Genomic DNA, 15,424 nt, shown 5'->3' on the forward strand with positions numbered 1-15,424 from the left:
GCAAGTACTCCTCCCAATAAACAAAACAATAAAAGTAGGCAACTTCTAATAAGCCTCCGTTTCGAAAAGAATGATCTAGTTTAACTTGAAACGAAATTTAAGAAAATAAAGAAGATTTTTTAATTTTATGGTTTTAATTAAAGTTATGTCCAATGTACCAAAATATCTTTTAATCTTGTGACCTTAAATATATCACGTGGAAAATTAAAGTTAAAAATGTTGCTAAAAAAGAAATGGGTCATTCTTTTTTTAATAGACTAAAAAGGAAATTGAGCTATTCTTTTTTAAATTTAGTTTTATAAGAAATTTTTACATAGAGTACACTATTTCACTTAACGTAAATTTAAATCAATTGAACAATAGCAAATTCCGAATATCAAATAATTATACGAAAAACTCATAATACTCTAGATTAGTTTAAAGAATTTATTAATAAGTAAATAAACCGTCATTAATGTGAGCTAAGCAAGCTACTGTCACTCTATCACTGCAGTGTAGCACTCTTGTTCAGCAAGTATTTCAAATTTACAGTTTTAGCCCCGCTAAAACTGCTATTTATATGTGGCCATTTCAGCAAAAATCATTAAAAAATCAATTCCTTCACTCTTAAGTCTCTGTTTTCTCTCTGTTCTCACCACAAAATTAATTTATTATTCACAATCTCTTCTTCAAATGGAAGAACAGTACAAGAAGAAGAAGAAGCAAAGTTATCTTCCTCCACCAAAACGAGGACAAATAATGGTGAAAATTGTGAATTCTTTGATTAAATCTGTAGCGGAATTTGTTGATGGTGGATCGGAAAACAAAAAGAGGAATGAAAAAACTCCCGGAGGATCTCCGATTAGTTTTGATTCTGATGGATCATATCGATGATGAATGTTTAATTTTATTTTGAAGTTGAGGAAGTTTTATGTAAATAATAATGGGAAATTCTGTTTCCCCTGTTTTTTTCTTTCCTCATAGCTTCAAGCTTATAGTATACCTTTATTTATTTGATTAAAATTTCTTTATTTTTAGTTTTTTTTTTTTAATTTCAGGAGTGGATGATCTATTGATTATATGAAATAGAATTGAGCTTTTTTGTTGTTTAAATCTAGTATTTTATTTCTTTAATGGATTGTGGAAGTATTAATTTTTAAGAATTTTTAGCAGTTCGATTAATGGACTATCTGATTATCTCTTTTTAATTGCCAAATAAATTTATTGCAAAGGACAAGTCAAGCAAAAACTTCATTTAATGTCAAGAAAATTAAAAAGGAGTAAAATGTCCAACATAAGCATCGAGTTGATGTTTTTTTGGTCCGATTGTCTCAACTATGTATAATTGTCTCTAATAATTAATGAAGAAGAGCTTTATATTTTTAGGGCTATCGGATCAATATATTTTTTGAGTTTTCGATTTCTGATTTTCTGAATTTAACATTGTTATGGAGAATTTCCTCCCTCACTGGCCCTTTCCTCTTTGTGTTTACATCAAATTTGATGAAGTAAAAATATAACATAAGAAGTTGATTTCGAAAAAATTATGGTTGTAATAAATAATCATTATAAATGTGTAAGTTTACAAGATTAGAGGATGAACTAGACCAAAATTGAATTGCGAAAATCTCACTTTGAGATGAATATTAAATATTAATTTTAATATTGGTTTGACATAAATTTACATTATTTTAACTTTTTTAAGTACTTGTAGGATTAGTGTCTTTGTTTTAATAAAATCATACAAAATATAGAGAAGTGTCAAACTTGTCTTATTGCCAAAAGGGCCCGTTTGGATAAGAACTTCAAATATATTTTTTCAAATATTGATTAATTCATGTCCAAACACGCATCAATCTAATTTCAATACATGATATTTAATTAGTACTAATTATGTACTCTCTAACAACACTTTCACGTTTATTTTCTAAGATTAGATGGATAACAGTTGTCCACTATTTACTTGACAAATGAATTAAGAAACATAATTAATTTTACCAAAGCATCCTTATTAAATACAAGTCATTCAAACATTGAAAAATGAATACTAGTATTTAATAGCAAAAGTAAAAATAAATTCAAAATGATAAATTATTCACTGATTTTATAAACTAGACAAAATTTCGGACATTCCAAAATAATATGGTGGATAAGTAAAGATGAACGGAGGGAGAAGGTTACAAAAACCTACACGAAAGTATTATAAGTTGTTTTCTTTTTTCTATTCTTGTTAGTTTCTTCTTCTTTTGAGTTTTGTGGAATCGAAGTAATTAAATTAGTCAATTTTTGGTTGGTATCCTCTTTAATTACCATATATAAGATCATGATAGATTTAATTCTTACAATATAGCCTCGACCCTAACGCAAGCAATGACCTAAGATAAAATGATATATTTATCCTTCTAATTTTCTTGTATATCTCATTTTTGTCATGTGAACCAAATATACTATACTACTCCTTCACAAACATATGAAACATCTGTTCCAATTAATTTCGCTCTTTTCTTTTTAATCGATCTCAAAAAAAAAAATAACAACTTATTCTTAGTAATTAGAGGTAGATTCGAAATTCAAAGAAGATAAATATATATATATATATATCATGAAGGATAGATGCATATTAGTTAAAGCATATTATTACTTTGTTCGATAATTTTATTAAAAACACATTAAATTAGTATATTAATGTATAAATATGAATTAAATAACCCGTATTGGTAAAACTTTTTATCCCATGCCATTCAAGTCGAAAAAAGGAACTTAGTAGCTATTTCAAACCATACACCCAACTTATTTTGTGTCTTAGCGTATCTGATAAAATCTCAAGTTATATATACCAATTTTTTTTCAAAATTAACAGGTACACACGATTACCCCTCCTCACCATATAGGTCCGCCTATGTAGTAAGTACATCTAACTTTAAATTTTATCATATAGTAATTAATAATCATAAATTTCTTACTTTCCTAAATATCGTATCCAATATAAATTAGGACGGACAGAGTAATTGGGGGGGGAGTGAGGAGGGAGGGAATCCCTTTCAAAATTCAAACTCAAAAAGCCCAACAAAAATCGGGTCGGGTCCACTCATTTTGTATCCGTTCAGAAGTCAAAAGCAACTCACAATTGGATTATTCTAGATTATTGAGAAGTATGATATATATATATATATATCATGAAGGATAGATGCATATTAGTTAAAGCATATTATTACTTTGTTCGATAATTTTATTAAAAACACATTAAATTAGTATATTAATGTATAAATATGAATTAAATAACCCGTATTGGTAAAACTTTTTATCCCATGCCATTCAAGTCGAAAAAAGGAACTTAGTAGCTATTTCAAACCATACACCCAACTTATTTTGTGTCTTAGCGTATCTGATAAAATCTCAAGTTATATATACCAATTTTTTTTCAAAATTAACAGGTACACACGATTACCCCTCCTCACCATATAGGTCCGCCTATGTAGTAAGTACATCTAACTTTAAATTTTATCATATAGTAATTAATAATCATAAATTTCTTACTTTCCTAAATATCGTATCCAATATAAATTAGGACGGACAGAGTAATTGGGGGGGGAGTGAGGAGGGAGGGAATCCCTTTCAAAATTCAAACTCAAAAAGCCCAACAAAAATCGGGTCGGGTCCACTCATTTTGTATCCGTTCACACTTCCCCCCATAGCTTTTTCTGCTATTTCTTGAACAGAGCTCTGAGATTCTTCACATTCCAAATCGAATTCTGCCAGAAGCAAAAAAGGGTTACGAAGAGAGCAGAAATGGATGCTGAAAACATTGAAAATTCAGTGGAAATCAAAGGAATTCCAACTCGGGATGGCAAATATGTTGAGTACAATGTTGTGGGTAACTTCTTTGAAGTTACCTCAAAGTATGTCCCTCCAATTCAACCCGTAGGCCGTGGAGCTTACGGAATCGTCTGGTACTTCACTCATCCCTAAAATTCTTATTTTTCAGCTCTAGCTATTAGATTTTGATGTTGAAATTTGAAAAAAAGTTGAGTTTTTTAGTTGTGATTTTTGAAATTTGGATTTTTTGTGAGTGGAGGTCCTAAGATTGAGAAACTGGTCTGAGTAAGTTTTGGGGAAATTGAAAACATTTGAAGATCAGATTTTTTTAAAATTTGATTCCCAAAATCTATGGCCAAATGCTAGCTGAATCTACGGAGACGAATTCAGGATTTAGAGGGTGGTCCAGAAACTTGGCATGTCTATACATAATTGGTGTAGTTAAACCTGCTGCATGACTCTTTTGGGTGTGTAAATTGCAGATTTAGGATTTAAAGTCAGTTGGGGTTCAAATTTGGTGTTGAGGCACACAAACATAATCTGAGCTGATAGAAATGAATGCAGTTATCCTGGATCAGCTCATGTGTGTGCATTTAGGATATCGAAGTTTCCTAAAGTTGGTGCTTTTGTTAGAATTTTTTGGGGTTTTTGTGTGTACTTCCATAGATCATATGTATAGATGCATGTCTGATAATCCTCGAAAGGATATAAAAGTGCGATGATTGGGTCATATATTGAGTCCCTTTTCTGTTGTGAGTAAAGTTGTGCATAAAATTAAAGTCTTTTGCCTTAGTGAGATTGAGAAACAAGTGTCAAACTATAGGATTTCATTATTGATTTGATTTGAATTCTATTTTTGTTAGTCTTATTGAGTGGCAAATTAACATTTTGTTGGGTTCCCCTGCAGCTGTGCTACGAATTCGGAGACGAAGGAGGAGATAGCCATCAAAAAAATTGGGAGTGCATTTGAAAATAGAATTGATGCAAAGAGGACTCTTCGCGAGATCAAACTTCTTTCACACATGGATCATGAAAATGTATTCTCAAATTAATTGCTAACTAGTATAATGCTTAATCTTTGAGATTCATTTCGTCTTCCCTTCTCCCTTTTTCAAGTATATATCTTCTGTTTGCTTGTGCCAAGTGCTAATGGAGTCTTAAGTTTGACTGTCATGTATCTGCAGATAAAGACAATGTTTTTACTCAATAGTTTCTGAAACAAAGTTTATTACTTTGCCTATAGTGTCTTTTTCAGTACAATCTTTAATTTGGTTATCAATATTCCTAGATTTTGATATCGGTGTACTGGTTCTGCAGGTCATCAAAATAAAAGATATAGTAAGACCACCAGACAGAGAGGAATTCAATGATGTGTATATTGTGTATGAGCTAATGGATACTGATCTGCATCAGATAATACGCTCTTCACAGGCCCTCACAGAAGATCATTGTCAAGTATGTATGCCTCTCTACTTATGCTCAATTTTCATTAACTTTTAAATAATGTATATATAACAATCACTCTGTGACAATTAGAAAATCCAATTTTAATGTGAATAGAATGTCTTAGTAATTTGTTATACGAACAATTATAATTGATGCATGATGAAAAAGATCAAACCTGCTGGATATTACTGATTCTTTGTTCGATGATGTGCTATGAAGTTGCATACTGTGGAAATGGGTAGTTTACCCTGATCTTAGTTACAACTTACAAGTTTAATAAACTAGCACCTGCACAAATGGTGTGCTTGAACAAGAAAAGCAATTTGTTCATCCTAGCTGTTCTGGATTTATTTGACAGAATTAGTGAGAACGAGATAGAACTTGAATATTCGCTAGTATACAACGAACACAACACTCCAATTTATCCATTTTAAGGTTTGAAGATGGCTACATAATTTGGAAGCTCATTTCACATTTTATGGTGTTCTCAGCAGAACTGTTCAATGAACTACTCTGACTTTCTAAAAATGTTGTTGCACCCGTGTCATTAAGGAAATATAGAAATGTGAAATTCTTCTTCGAATGGACTACTAAAGAAATAGTGCCACATAAAGTGGAATGGAGGGAGTAACTCCTTTCACTAGCTTATTTATTAGCTGGTTTGTTGATGGTGCTTTTATTTTGTAACCTCCTGTATCTGATGCTATTTGCAATTTATGCTTGTTTCCAAAACAATTCCACAATTTCCAGTAACACAGGAGAAAATTTTAGGGTAATCTGAATGAGATTGGTTATGTTTACTTGCATGTTGAAGGCTCAAATTGGATGTTTTTATCTAAATTCAGCTTTTCCTTTTTCTTCTTTGGTGTTGAGATGTGGAAACAACCACTTGCAGAAATGCAGGGTAAAACTGCGTACAATAGACCCTTGTGTACCAGCCCTACCCCGGACCCTGTGTATAGCAGGAGTTAGTGCATTGGGCTGCCTTTATTTTTGTGATGGCACCACAATTTATCAATTTCTCACCCTCTACTGCATACAGGTTTTCACCCACTAAAGAAAAAAAAAGAACTACTATTGCCTGACCAAGCTTTACCATATTTTTGCTGTCATAATTTATGCCTATTTGGTTTGGCCAATTTCCATTGAACCCGTCTTCATTTACTTGCGTTGCTTGATACCGGGGTCTTCAGTATCTCATTACTAGAAAGTGGTAGTTTAAATTACTTTAGTCTTAAATTTCAATATGATGTTTTTCAGTGGGGCCAATCATCCATTGAGTTCAAATGGTGCATCACTGGCTCTTAGAGATTTCTTGGTTATCAAAAAAAAATCAGCAAATGATCTTACTTGCAACTAGTTAAGCTGTTATTTTCAAATAATTCTATATTAACTCCTATTTAACAAAATTCACACTTGATTGTTTTAATGTATGTGCTAGTTATATTGTGTATATTGGCACAATTGAATATTGACTTTGGTTTGGCAAAGTTTTGTAACATCCTCTTTATGATGCTTTTTCAGTACTTTCTCTATCAATTATTACGTGGACTCAAGTATGTACATTCTGCTAATGTTCTTCACCGGGATCTGAAACCTAGCAACTTGCTACTCAATGCAAACTGTGACCTCAAGATATGTGATTTTGGGCTTGCTAGAACCACTTCAGAGGCAGATTTCATGACAGAGTATGTTGTTACTCGATGGTATAGGGCACCCGAGTTACTACTTAATTGTACTGAATATACTTCAGCAATTGATATATGGTCAGTTGGTTGCATTTTGATGGAACTCATTAAGAGAGAGCCTCTTTTCCCCGGCAGAGACTATGCTCAGCAATTGGGGCTTATCATTAAGGTATATCTGCTTACACTGATATGTTGTTGTGTCTTATCCTTCTAAATCTCCGTTTCAATTTGTGTCTTAGTTTGACAGGGCACGAAGTTTAAAGTAAAGAAGACTTTTGAATCTTGTAGTCTTAAACATTTCATATGAGATGTTTAAATTAAAGTTTCCACATTAGGAAAGAGGTTTTCTTTTTGAAACAGACTAAAAAAGGAAGTAAGACAAACATAATTGAAACGGAGGGAGTAGTATATATATTCATTAACTAACACTAAGGCTCATCTATAGTTGATCTACCTGATTGTCATTGTCTTTATAGACTAACAATGAAGCCTGTTATGTTTCTCTTTTCTGTAAATAAGTTATTAGGTTCACCGGAGGAGTCTGATCTTGGATTCCTAAGGAGTGACAATGCTAGGAAGTACGTCAAGCAGCTGCCTCAAGTTCCAAAGCAACCATTCTCCGAGCATTTCCCAGATGTGTCTCCTTTAGCTCTTGATCTTGCAGAAAAGATGTTGGTTTTCGACCCAGCTAAACGCATAACTGGTATGCTCTTTGGCAACCACTGCATCAAAAAAGTTACTTATCTAAACTTGTTTTTCTTACTCATCGATTCTTCTATTGATTTCATTCATGTGCATGCAGTTGAGGATGCATTGAATCATCCATTCATGATAAGTCTCCATGAGATAAATGAGGAACCAGTTTGCACTTCTCCTTTCAATTTCGACTTTGAACAAGCATCTCTAAGCGAGGAAGACATTAAGGAGCTCATATGGAATGAGGCTCTTAAGTTTGATCCCGATACAACCAAGTGATGATCCATACTATATTACCTCAATATTTTGTTTCATCAATGTCTGGAGTGTGATTTAGTTGTGGCAGGTTAGCCATTTGTGACATCTGTTTGATTGTTCTTTTAAGCTGAGCTTGGAGAGTTTGGTTTTCCTCCCTTCATACACGGGGTTGTTATAAGGGAGCGCGCGCATGATGGGGGAGTAATCAATGGATTCATATTCTACTCAAGAATCCTTCCCCCCCCTCGAAATTTTCTGTAAAAAAAGAAACTAGTCGTTTTGTGTTTACAAACTCGAAACTGTTTGTAAACAAATCATAGAAGAGAAGAACAATAAGGATGAAAAAGAAAGAAACTAAAGTGATTATTTGCGAATATGCTGTTGTATAAGGGTTTGATAATATAATGGTATTGATATTTCAATTTTGAATTTGCTTTTTTTGCCTTGAATTTGTGTATAAATCACTTTGTCTCACTTGACCCAAGGGTCATCGGAAACAACCTCTCTACTTTCTTCACAAGGCAAGTGTAAAGTTGCATACAGTACCCTCCCTCGACCCACTTGTGGGATTTACACAGGGTATGTTATTGTAACACTCTTGAGTTATCCTTTGGAAAATAAGCAATAATACCAATGAGAGCTTTGCAAGTTTCTGTTCTATGAGCCAAACACACTCTTGAATCCTACACTTTTCAGGAAGGAAAAATATCCTTACTATGTTGCTCGGATTCTTTAGAAAATGCTGCTTGGTGTGTGTTGGATTCGTCAAAAGTAGTATACTTTAGAATGATCCATACCCTTTTGGAGAGTCCAAGCAACACAGATTCATAAAGCCAATTGAGCAAATTTTAACAATCTTTACCCAAGAAAACTTCCTTAAGCATGATGTACAGTTGTTGAAGCGTTATTCTCACACCCCTAATGCATCTGAAGCGTTCGTAGTTCGTACTAATTAACAACAATAATTTTACAAGTTTAGTCTTGAGAAGAATAGAGTACACAGATATTTCTCACACCCCTAATGCATCTGAAGCATTCGTAGTTCGTACTAATTAACTTATTCACTGTAATTTCACAAGTGAAGTCTGAGAAGACTAGAGTATACACATATTTTACTTCTACTTTAGGAGGTAGAGAGGTTGTAGTCAAACATAAACAACGGAGGTAGTAAAAAACATGGCAAATACTGAAGAGAACATGACAAAGTGGTGTGAAAAAAGGAGCACCACTTCAATTTGAGGCATCCACTCCTCTCGTCTTCACATGCCCGAACCATGTCTCATTTTGTATTAAACATGAATGCTAAATAAAAAATCCTTACAGTGGCAGTGAATCGTCAAAATTCACATTGAGAAGTTTGGTAAGGCAACAGGTTGAAGGTTGTTGGCCAAATGATGCACACAGGAATTCTGAATTGAACCTCTTTTGAGAAAGGAGAATAAATGCCACAACGAGTGGCACTGCCGATTGTCTTTTTATTTTTCAGGATACATTTACCTTAACTGGCTTGATCTAACAAAAAAGGTCTGCAGTAACAAAGAGCTCAAACTCTCTGCCAATACGACTATCAGCGATGACATCAATTTCCATGCCTTGCAACACTTTTTTTTTTGTATCTGGACTCTGGAGGACCTCAACAATAACAATGTAGGCTAATACAGGTACACAGCTTATGATTACAGCACTCAAATTAGAGTTATGTTAAGTACCAATGACTTAGAATTTAAGAACTTGTTTGGGTTGTCTTCCTCGCTTTCCCATTGCCTTTTCCAGAGCTGTATGAAAATCATCAAAAGGTGCTACTTCCAACCTGTATGAAAATGAAGGAGATTCAACGTCAGTTCCCCGCATCTAAGACGGGTGGTAAATGATCTGCCATCCGTCTTGCATCATTAGGCTAACAAATGACTTCCTCGCCCATTATCATCCGCAAAAACATTTTCAAATTTCAGCTGTTTAGAAGAATCACTGAATATTTAATTTTTTCAATTGCATTAAAATTCTAGTTATCACAATCTTAAAACTTTTTTTTTCGCAAGGACATCTTGACATCAACTGAGAGGGGGGGTTCATACTCGTATTTCAATTTTCCATCTCGACATAGGCCCAAAAGATAGTCTATCATGGATTGGCGCTCTTCAGCTTTGTCTGAACTCATCCACCTCTGTAGCCAGAATCCTGTCAAGGTAAGCTCCTGAAAATATAGTTTCCAAAACAGTTCAGTATTCTTTTTCCTTGTGGCATACACTAACACATCACTCACTAGGTTCCAATATTAAATTTTTACAGGTCTTAAATGCATATACTTGAGGCTCTTATTTGATCTCCCCACGTTAAATGTTCTTATTGAGATTAAAATAGGCACCTTATTGAGATTTGTTTTCTTTTTATCCTTTGGTAGGGAATTGGGGTAGAGAGGTAAGAAGGTGGTCAATGTTGAGCTGAGCCCACACATCTGGTAAGGCAAGACTCCCCATACAGCTCGTTGGCCTCATTGAGGTTTTAATACTTGTTTAGGACAGTTACAATTGAAGAAGATGAAAATATCTCAACATAGAGGTACTTATGTATGACCTGCAGGTTACAAGAATTTAATAGATTCTACCTAGTAACTCAAAGATTGCAACACTGTGGATGCATCTCAAGATCCTATTTTACCGTCCAAGTTCTCACAACTTTATTCCACATTACTTCCCTCACCTATGCTACTGCTCATTTAGGAATAATTGAAAATAGTTCTACCATAGAGCTACTTCTTCACGGGAAGAACATGAAAAGTGTGATGCTTGAGACTTGCCTTGAATATAAAAGCCGAAGTAGATACAGTTATCGGTTTCTTTGACATTCCCCCATATGTCACCATAGTGCCACCCTGCCTGCAAGAAACATGCTATATGTCTTTATTTCTGGCAAGTTAAATTGACTAGAAAATAAAATTAAGAATACCATCTTACTTCAGGAATTTTAGGATCAATGAAGCAGCATTGCCACCAACACAATTAAAGCCTAAAACAGGTTCAGGTATATTGCCCTACACAACATCAAAGGAAATAATAAAAATTTGTTTGGAATGGAAAATACCAATTAAAAAAATGTTTAAGAGAAGTTAAACTACTCCCTCCATTGATTTTTTTAGCCTTTTGAACACCTATAAAGCTACTTTGGAACTTTAATTTAGGGATGCTATCGACTCTATTAACCTTTATTTCTTCTCAAATTTATTCATGGTAAAGATTTTTTTTTATATAATAACCAGGAAATTGTAAAGACTTCTTACAAGTTTGTTCAATCATTTATAGATGAGGGTAATTTTGAGGGAAAGATAATTAATACCTACTTGGTTTCTTTAATATCTCTTATTTTGGACCAAATTTAAAAACTAGAAAACCACTTGAAATGGAATGGAGAGAAAACTACTTTAGAGCATTGTCCCGACACATTGAAGATGTGTAGGGTTGAAAAGGGGGATAGGAAGAGAGGAAACTGAAATGAAGGAAAATTCCCTGCAGCAATGGCACTACATAAACAGTTCAGTACACAAATCATTATCAACTTAAAATGGTTGTTGATTGTTACCAGAAGACCTCTGACATTCTTCACTTCCAGTTGGCTTTCAGTATACACTTCATCAGCACCTAGTTGCTTGAGATGGGCTTTTGCTTCATCTGATCCTGCCCTGAGAGAATTGAGTTTATAATCCTGTGATACCTCATGCGTAGAAATTTGTATTAAATTAAGAAGACCTAACATCATACACATATTAATTATTTAAAAAACCCAAGACCTTATTTGTGTATAAATTCATTACTTTACTTTCATCGGGAAAAGCACTCAAGGAAATGAACACAATTTATACAGAAACATTGGAAATGGAGAAAGATGATATCAAACTCATCGTCCTAAAGTGAAACTTGCAATTACGTGAGACAGCCTTGAAAATTTGAGGAGAGTTTGGAAGCTACATAGAAGGAAAGATGTTCTTTTAGGCTGCAAGTTGTTAAATGATTACAGAAGTTAGCAGCACTAATCAGGGATGACTCAACCTTTCCTAGAATAGTACCACTAAGACGACTCTTGGGAAAAATTTGCTACAGAGTTTTTAATGCGGGATATTGGTGAACCATATCTAAACATTCAGATAACCAATCGAATGGAAATCCCTCTTAATTCATAGAGATTATCAGCCTCTAACAAACTTGCAGATATTAGTACCATTAGATTGCTGAATGCTCCTGTATTATGAGGCAATTCTCAGGCAATCCAAGTTTAATGTCAAACATAAAGAAACTGCACCAGCAATAAAGGGGGAAATTTAGGATATCAGGAAAATGATATCATAATGGTAATATCGGATCATTTTTACCATAGCAAGGAATTACAGATGCAAATAGAAAGGCATCTATTTTATGCAATTATAGACTTTAATCATAAGTTGCATGTTGTCAAGGAAAGCAAGATTTTCACACCAGAGAACAAAGGAAGGTTTTCAAGCCAGAGAATTAGACTGTTCTCTAAACAATTATTTTGAGAACTAAGATAACTTCAAATACACCAAGACCACAACATATTTTCAGCAGAGTTAAACTCCACCTGTCTCTAATGATATTGATGCTATGAATCCCACGAAGTCGAGCTAGTTGAATAACACATTGCCCCACTATGCTTGTAGCACCATTTTGCACAATAGTGTCCCCTGCTTATGAAAAACATTAACAAGGGAGATGGAAGCAAGCAGTAAACATCAGATTCAAAATTTGGAAAACCTGATTTTAATGCAATAAAGTCCTCAAGCATTCTCAAGGCAGTCAACGGATTTACAATAACAGTCGCAGCATACTCCATTGGGGTGCTTTTATCAACTTTCTGCCACACACTTTGTTCTTTAACGACGTAGGTCTGCCATGTCCCTGCATGAAAACATTGGTGTATTGATGTGTATCAGAATACCAAATTAAGTTCCTTCAGTGGGTATTAAGTCTAGTAAAGTATGCTTCAGGTGCATAACTTGATGTTTTAATGAGCAACAGATTTCTACCTGAAGAAGGTGGGGAAGGGATAACCCAATCTCCCGGGGAAAGACCCTTAACTGCAGAACCAATGGCATGTACTTCTCCAACACCTTCATATCCCCCAACTGCAGGCAGCGGCGGTCGGACAGGATAAACTCCTGCGGTACAATAGATTTGGGGCAATTACTGTGAAAGAATGTTTCCTCTGTGAGAAAGTCAAAAAACTAGTCTTAACAATGAAAGAAAAGAATAGCTGAAGAAGGCCTCCATCAATGAGATAGAATGTTCGAAACATTATCAAACAAGTGTCTAGACCTTTTTAAAGAACATGGTTTTGAAGAAGAAAAAGGACATGCTTCCAACTTTATTTCCCTCCTGATTCATTGGTACTGTACATTGGAGTTATAAGCTCCCCTTCTTGCTTAATGAGTCATCCTTTGGTTGTTTTTGAATCAGACTACATGTTTAAGCGGCAAATTCCTTACTGCAGAAACAGAGATTGTCATTCTCTTCCTCTACTTAATTTGCTAGTGGCTGCTTTTTCCCCTCTACTGAGTAGTCACGTTTTGGTTTTAAATGGTATGTTGTAATAATTATTTACTATACATTTCTACTGAGTTTTTTTTCCTATTTGATGCAAAACCTGGACACTTCAGAGAGATCTATAGAATATGGAGCTGTTATAATGTGTTTATTGACTGTTGTTAATACTTCCGTTAATATTTGTAACTAATGACGACCATATACAATATCATGCACATGCGTTGACACCTAGTAGAGCAATTGAGAGTTTGAGACAGCCAAAAATGAACCTATGAAATTAAATCCAAGTCAAGAACTTTATATACTACTTTATATACTGAATGGTATAAACATAATTTATTAATTTACTTATCGATTAACCAGTTAAGAGAATATCTCAAACCGTAGTAACCCAATATAAAAAAAGAAAAAACCAAAACCATTACTGATACAACTAAACCAATAAGCATTTTCCGGTTCGGGTTATTGGTCTCGGTTTGGTTTTGAACAATCCTAATATCATAGACCTTTTGAATACAACATTCGTGGTGAGTATAGATTTTAAATACTTTTGTTTTCGTCGTGTTCAACACGATCCTTCAGTTTGTGTCTGTGCTAGTTAGCTTATACCAATAACAACAGCTTGCTTAAGTAAAGTACATGTTATTCCGTTGACAACTCCCAGACAATAACATATTCAAAGCTCCCACCTCCTAACCAAAACGGATCCCCACTATTGACAACTCTTTAATTGTAACTTTCCAGTTGACATGTCAATATAAAAAACCAGATAAACAAATTGAAACGGAAAGAGTAGTAGTTCTCAACATAAATCTCTGCACATATAACTGTCATTATGGATTAAAAGAAGCTAAAACTTAGTAAACTTTTCTAACCTTCAATTCTATTAATATCAGAAGGATTGATCGGAGCCGCAAGCATTCTAACGCACACATCATTGTCATTAATTTCCACCGGCGGAAGCTCCGTCACTCTGCAACACACACACATAAACTTACAATTAATTGAAAATTGAAAAGTAAACTGAAGAGAAATGGAAGAGTTACTTAACCTAGTGACAACATCAGGAGAGCCGTGTTGATCGTAGACAACGGCCTTCGAAGGCGGCGAAATGGCGGCGGAATAATCTCGCACAGCGGAGTATAGAGGACGAGAACGGAGCCGGAGGACTCGTGATAGCGGAGTCCATCGTGAAACTGAAACTCCATGTACGAGGGCTTTTAGGGATACAATCCTAGCAGTCGCCATTACAGTACCATCCAAAATGAGCTATGTGTTTTGACTTCTAATGAAACTGAAAAAACGACGCCGTTATGGTTGTTGCCGAACTTGCCAGATTAGTTTAGGCAAAATGCCTAATTTTGCATTGTCTTAATTATTTTAGACACAGTGCCTAATTTTGCATTGTATAATTTATTTATTTTATTTTAGAAATATTGATTGAATTTTTTGGTTTTTCATTAAAAAAAATTTATAATAGATAAAAGGATTACTTACTATTTTATTTTCTTTAATTTTTTGGGGGCTAATTGTAAAAAAAATTCATTCATCCTTATAGCATATGTTTTCGCTAATTTGTTTTGGACTCTAGAATTAGTCTTCGAGAGATCGTCTACTGAATGATATTTTACTAGTTGATGTTTGTTATTGTATTAGTTATTTTATTATAGTTCTTGTTTATTGATTATCGCACTATTTTGTTGTTGTACGTGCTCCCTTTTGATAGATTGTGTACAATTTGTTTTTGTTACTTACTATTATCTTTTCTTCTTTGTCTTCTTTTTCTTCACCTAAGCGGAGGGTCTTTCACAAACATATCTACCACCATGAGGTAGTGATTAGATCTGCGTACAATTTATCTCCCCAAACCCCATTTTTGAGATTTCACTAGAGATGTTGTTGTTCGTGTTACTTTTTTTTTAGTCAACTTTTAAAAAAATATTTTTTTATTTTTTACGACTCTTTAATTTTAGCTTTTCACATGGTATA

At 34.1% G+C, this 15,424-nt stretch overlaps 2 protein-coding genes across 2 annotated transcripts; one reads left to right on the top strand and one right to left on the bottom strand.

Moving 5' to 3' along the window:
- The first annotated feature begins 3,740 nt into the window (after positions 1–3,740).
- Positions 3,741–8,312, top strand: LOC102601363 (mitogen-activated protein kinase homolog NTF6-like). The gene is made up of 6 exons (NM_001288256.1): positions 3,741–3,929; positions 4,703–4,832; positions 5,113–5,250; positions 6,766–7,098; positions 7,449–7,632; positions 7,732–8,312. The coding sequence occupies exons 1-6, from the start codon at positions 3,769–3,771 to the stop codon at positions 7,902–7,904; spliced, it is 1,119 nt and encodes a 372-aa protein (NP_001275185.1). The 5' UTR covers positions 3,741–3,768; the 3' UTR covers positions 7,905–8,312.
- Positions 8,313–9,094: 782 nt separating this feature from the next.
- LOC102601699 (probable trans-2-enoyl-CoA reductase, mitochondrial) lies at positions 9,095–14,764 on the bottom strand. The gene is made up of 10 exons (XM_006365082.2): positions 14,487–14,764; positions 14,311–14,408; positions 12,919–13,050; positions 12,647–12,790; positions 12,474–12,576; positions 11,460–11,559; positions 10,838–10,914; positions 10,681–10,759; positions 9,959–10,077; positions 9,095–9,693 (listed from the first exon to the last, which is right to left on the bottom strand). The coding sequence occupies exons 1-10, from the start codon at positions 14,681–14,683 to the stop codon at positions 9,600–9,602; spliced, it is 1,143 nt and encodes a 380-aa protein (XP_006365144.1). The 5' UTR covers positions 14,684–14,764; the 3' UTR covers positions 9,095–9,599.
- Positions 14,765–15,424: the final 660 nt, after the last annotated feature.

Source organism: Solanum tuberosum, unplaced genomic scaffold (genome assembly GCF_000226075.1).
Source record: "Solanum tuberosum cultivar DM 1-3 516 R44 unplaced genomic scaffold, SolTub_3.0 scf00529, whole genome shotgun sequence".
Classification (NCBI taxonomy): Eukaryota; Viridiplantae; Streptophyta; class Magnoliopsida; order Solanales; family Solanaceae; genus Solanum; species Solanum tuberosum.

What these genes read in the sequence shown, in the direction of transcription:
- LOC102601699 (XM_006365082.2), bottom strand. Translation starts at nt 14,683, where the DNA reads ATGGCGACTGCTAGGATTGTATCCCTAAAAGCCCTCGTACATGGAGTT. An exon ending in TCTCCTGATGTTGTCACTAG is followed by an intron (nt 14,409 to 14,486) that starts GTTAAGTAACTC and finishes TGTGTGTTGCAG; the next exon opens with AGTGACGGAGCTTCCGCCGG. An exon ending in CTTCGGCTTTTATATTCAAG is followed by an intron (nt 10,078 to 10,680) that starts GCAAGTCTCAAG and finishes CTATATTTTCAG; the next exon opens with GAGCTTACCTTGACAGGATT.
- LOC102601363 (NM_001288256.1), top strand. Translation starts at nt 3,769, where the DNA reads ATGGATGCTGAAAACATTGAAAATTCAGTGGAAATCAAAGGAATTCCA. An exon ending in GGAGCTTACGGAATCGTCTG is followed by an intron (nt 3,930 to 4,702) that starts GTACTTCACTCA and finishes GTTCCCCTGCAG; the next exon opens with CTGTGCTACGAATTCGGAGA. An exon ending in AATTGGGGCTTATCATTAAG is followed by an intron (nt 7,099 to 7,448) that starts GTATATCTGCTT and finishes TCTGTAAATAAG; the next exon opens with TTATTAGGTTCACCGGAGGA.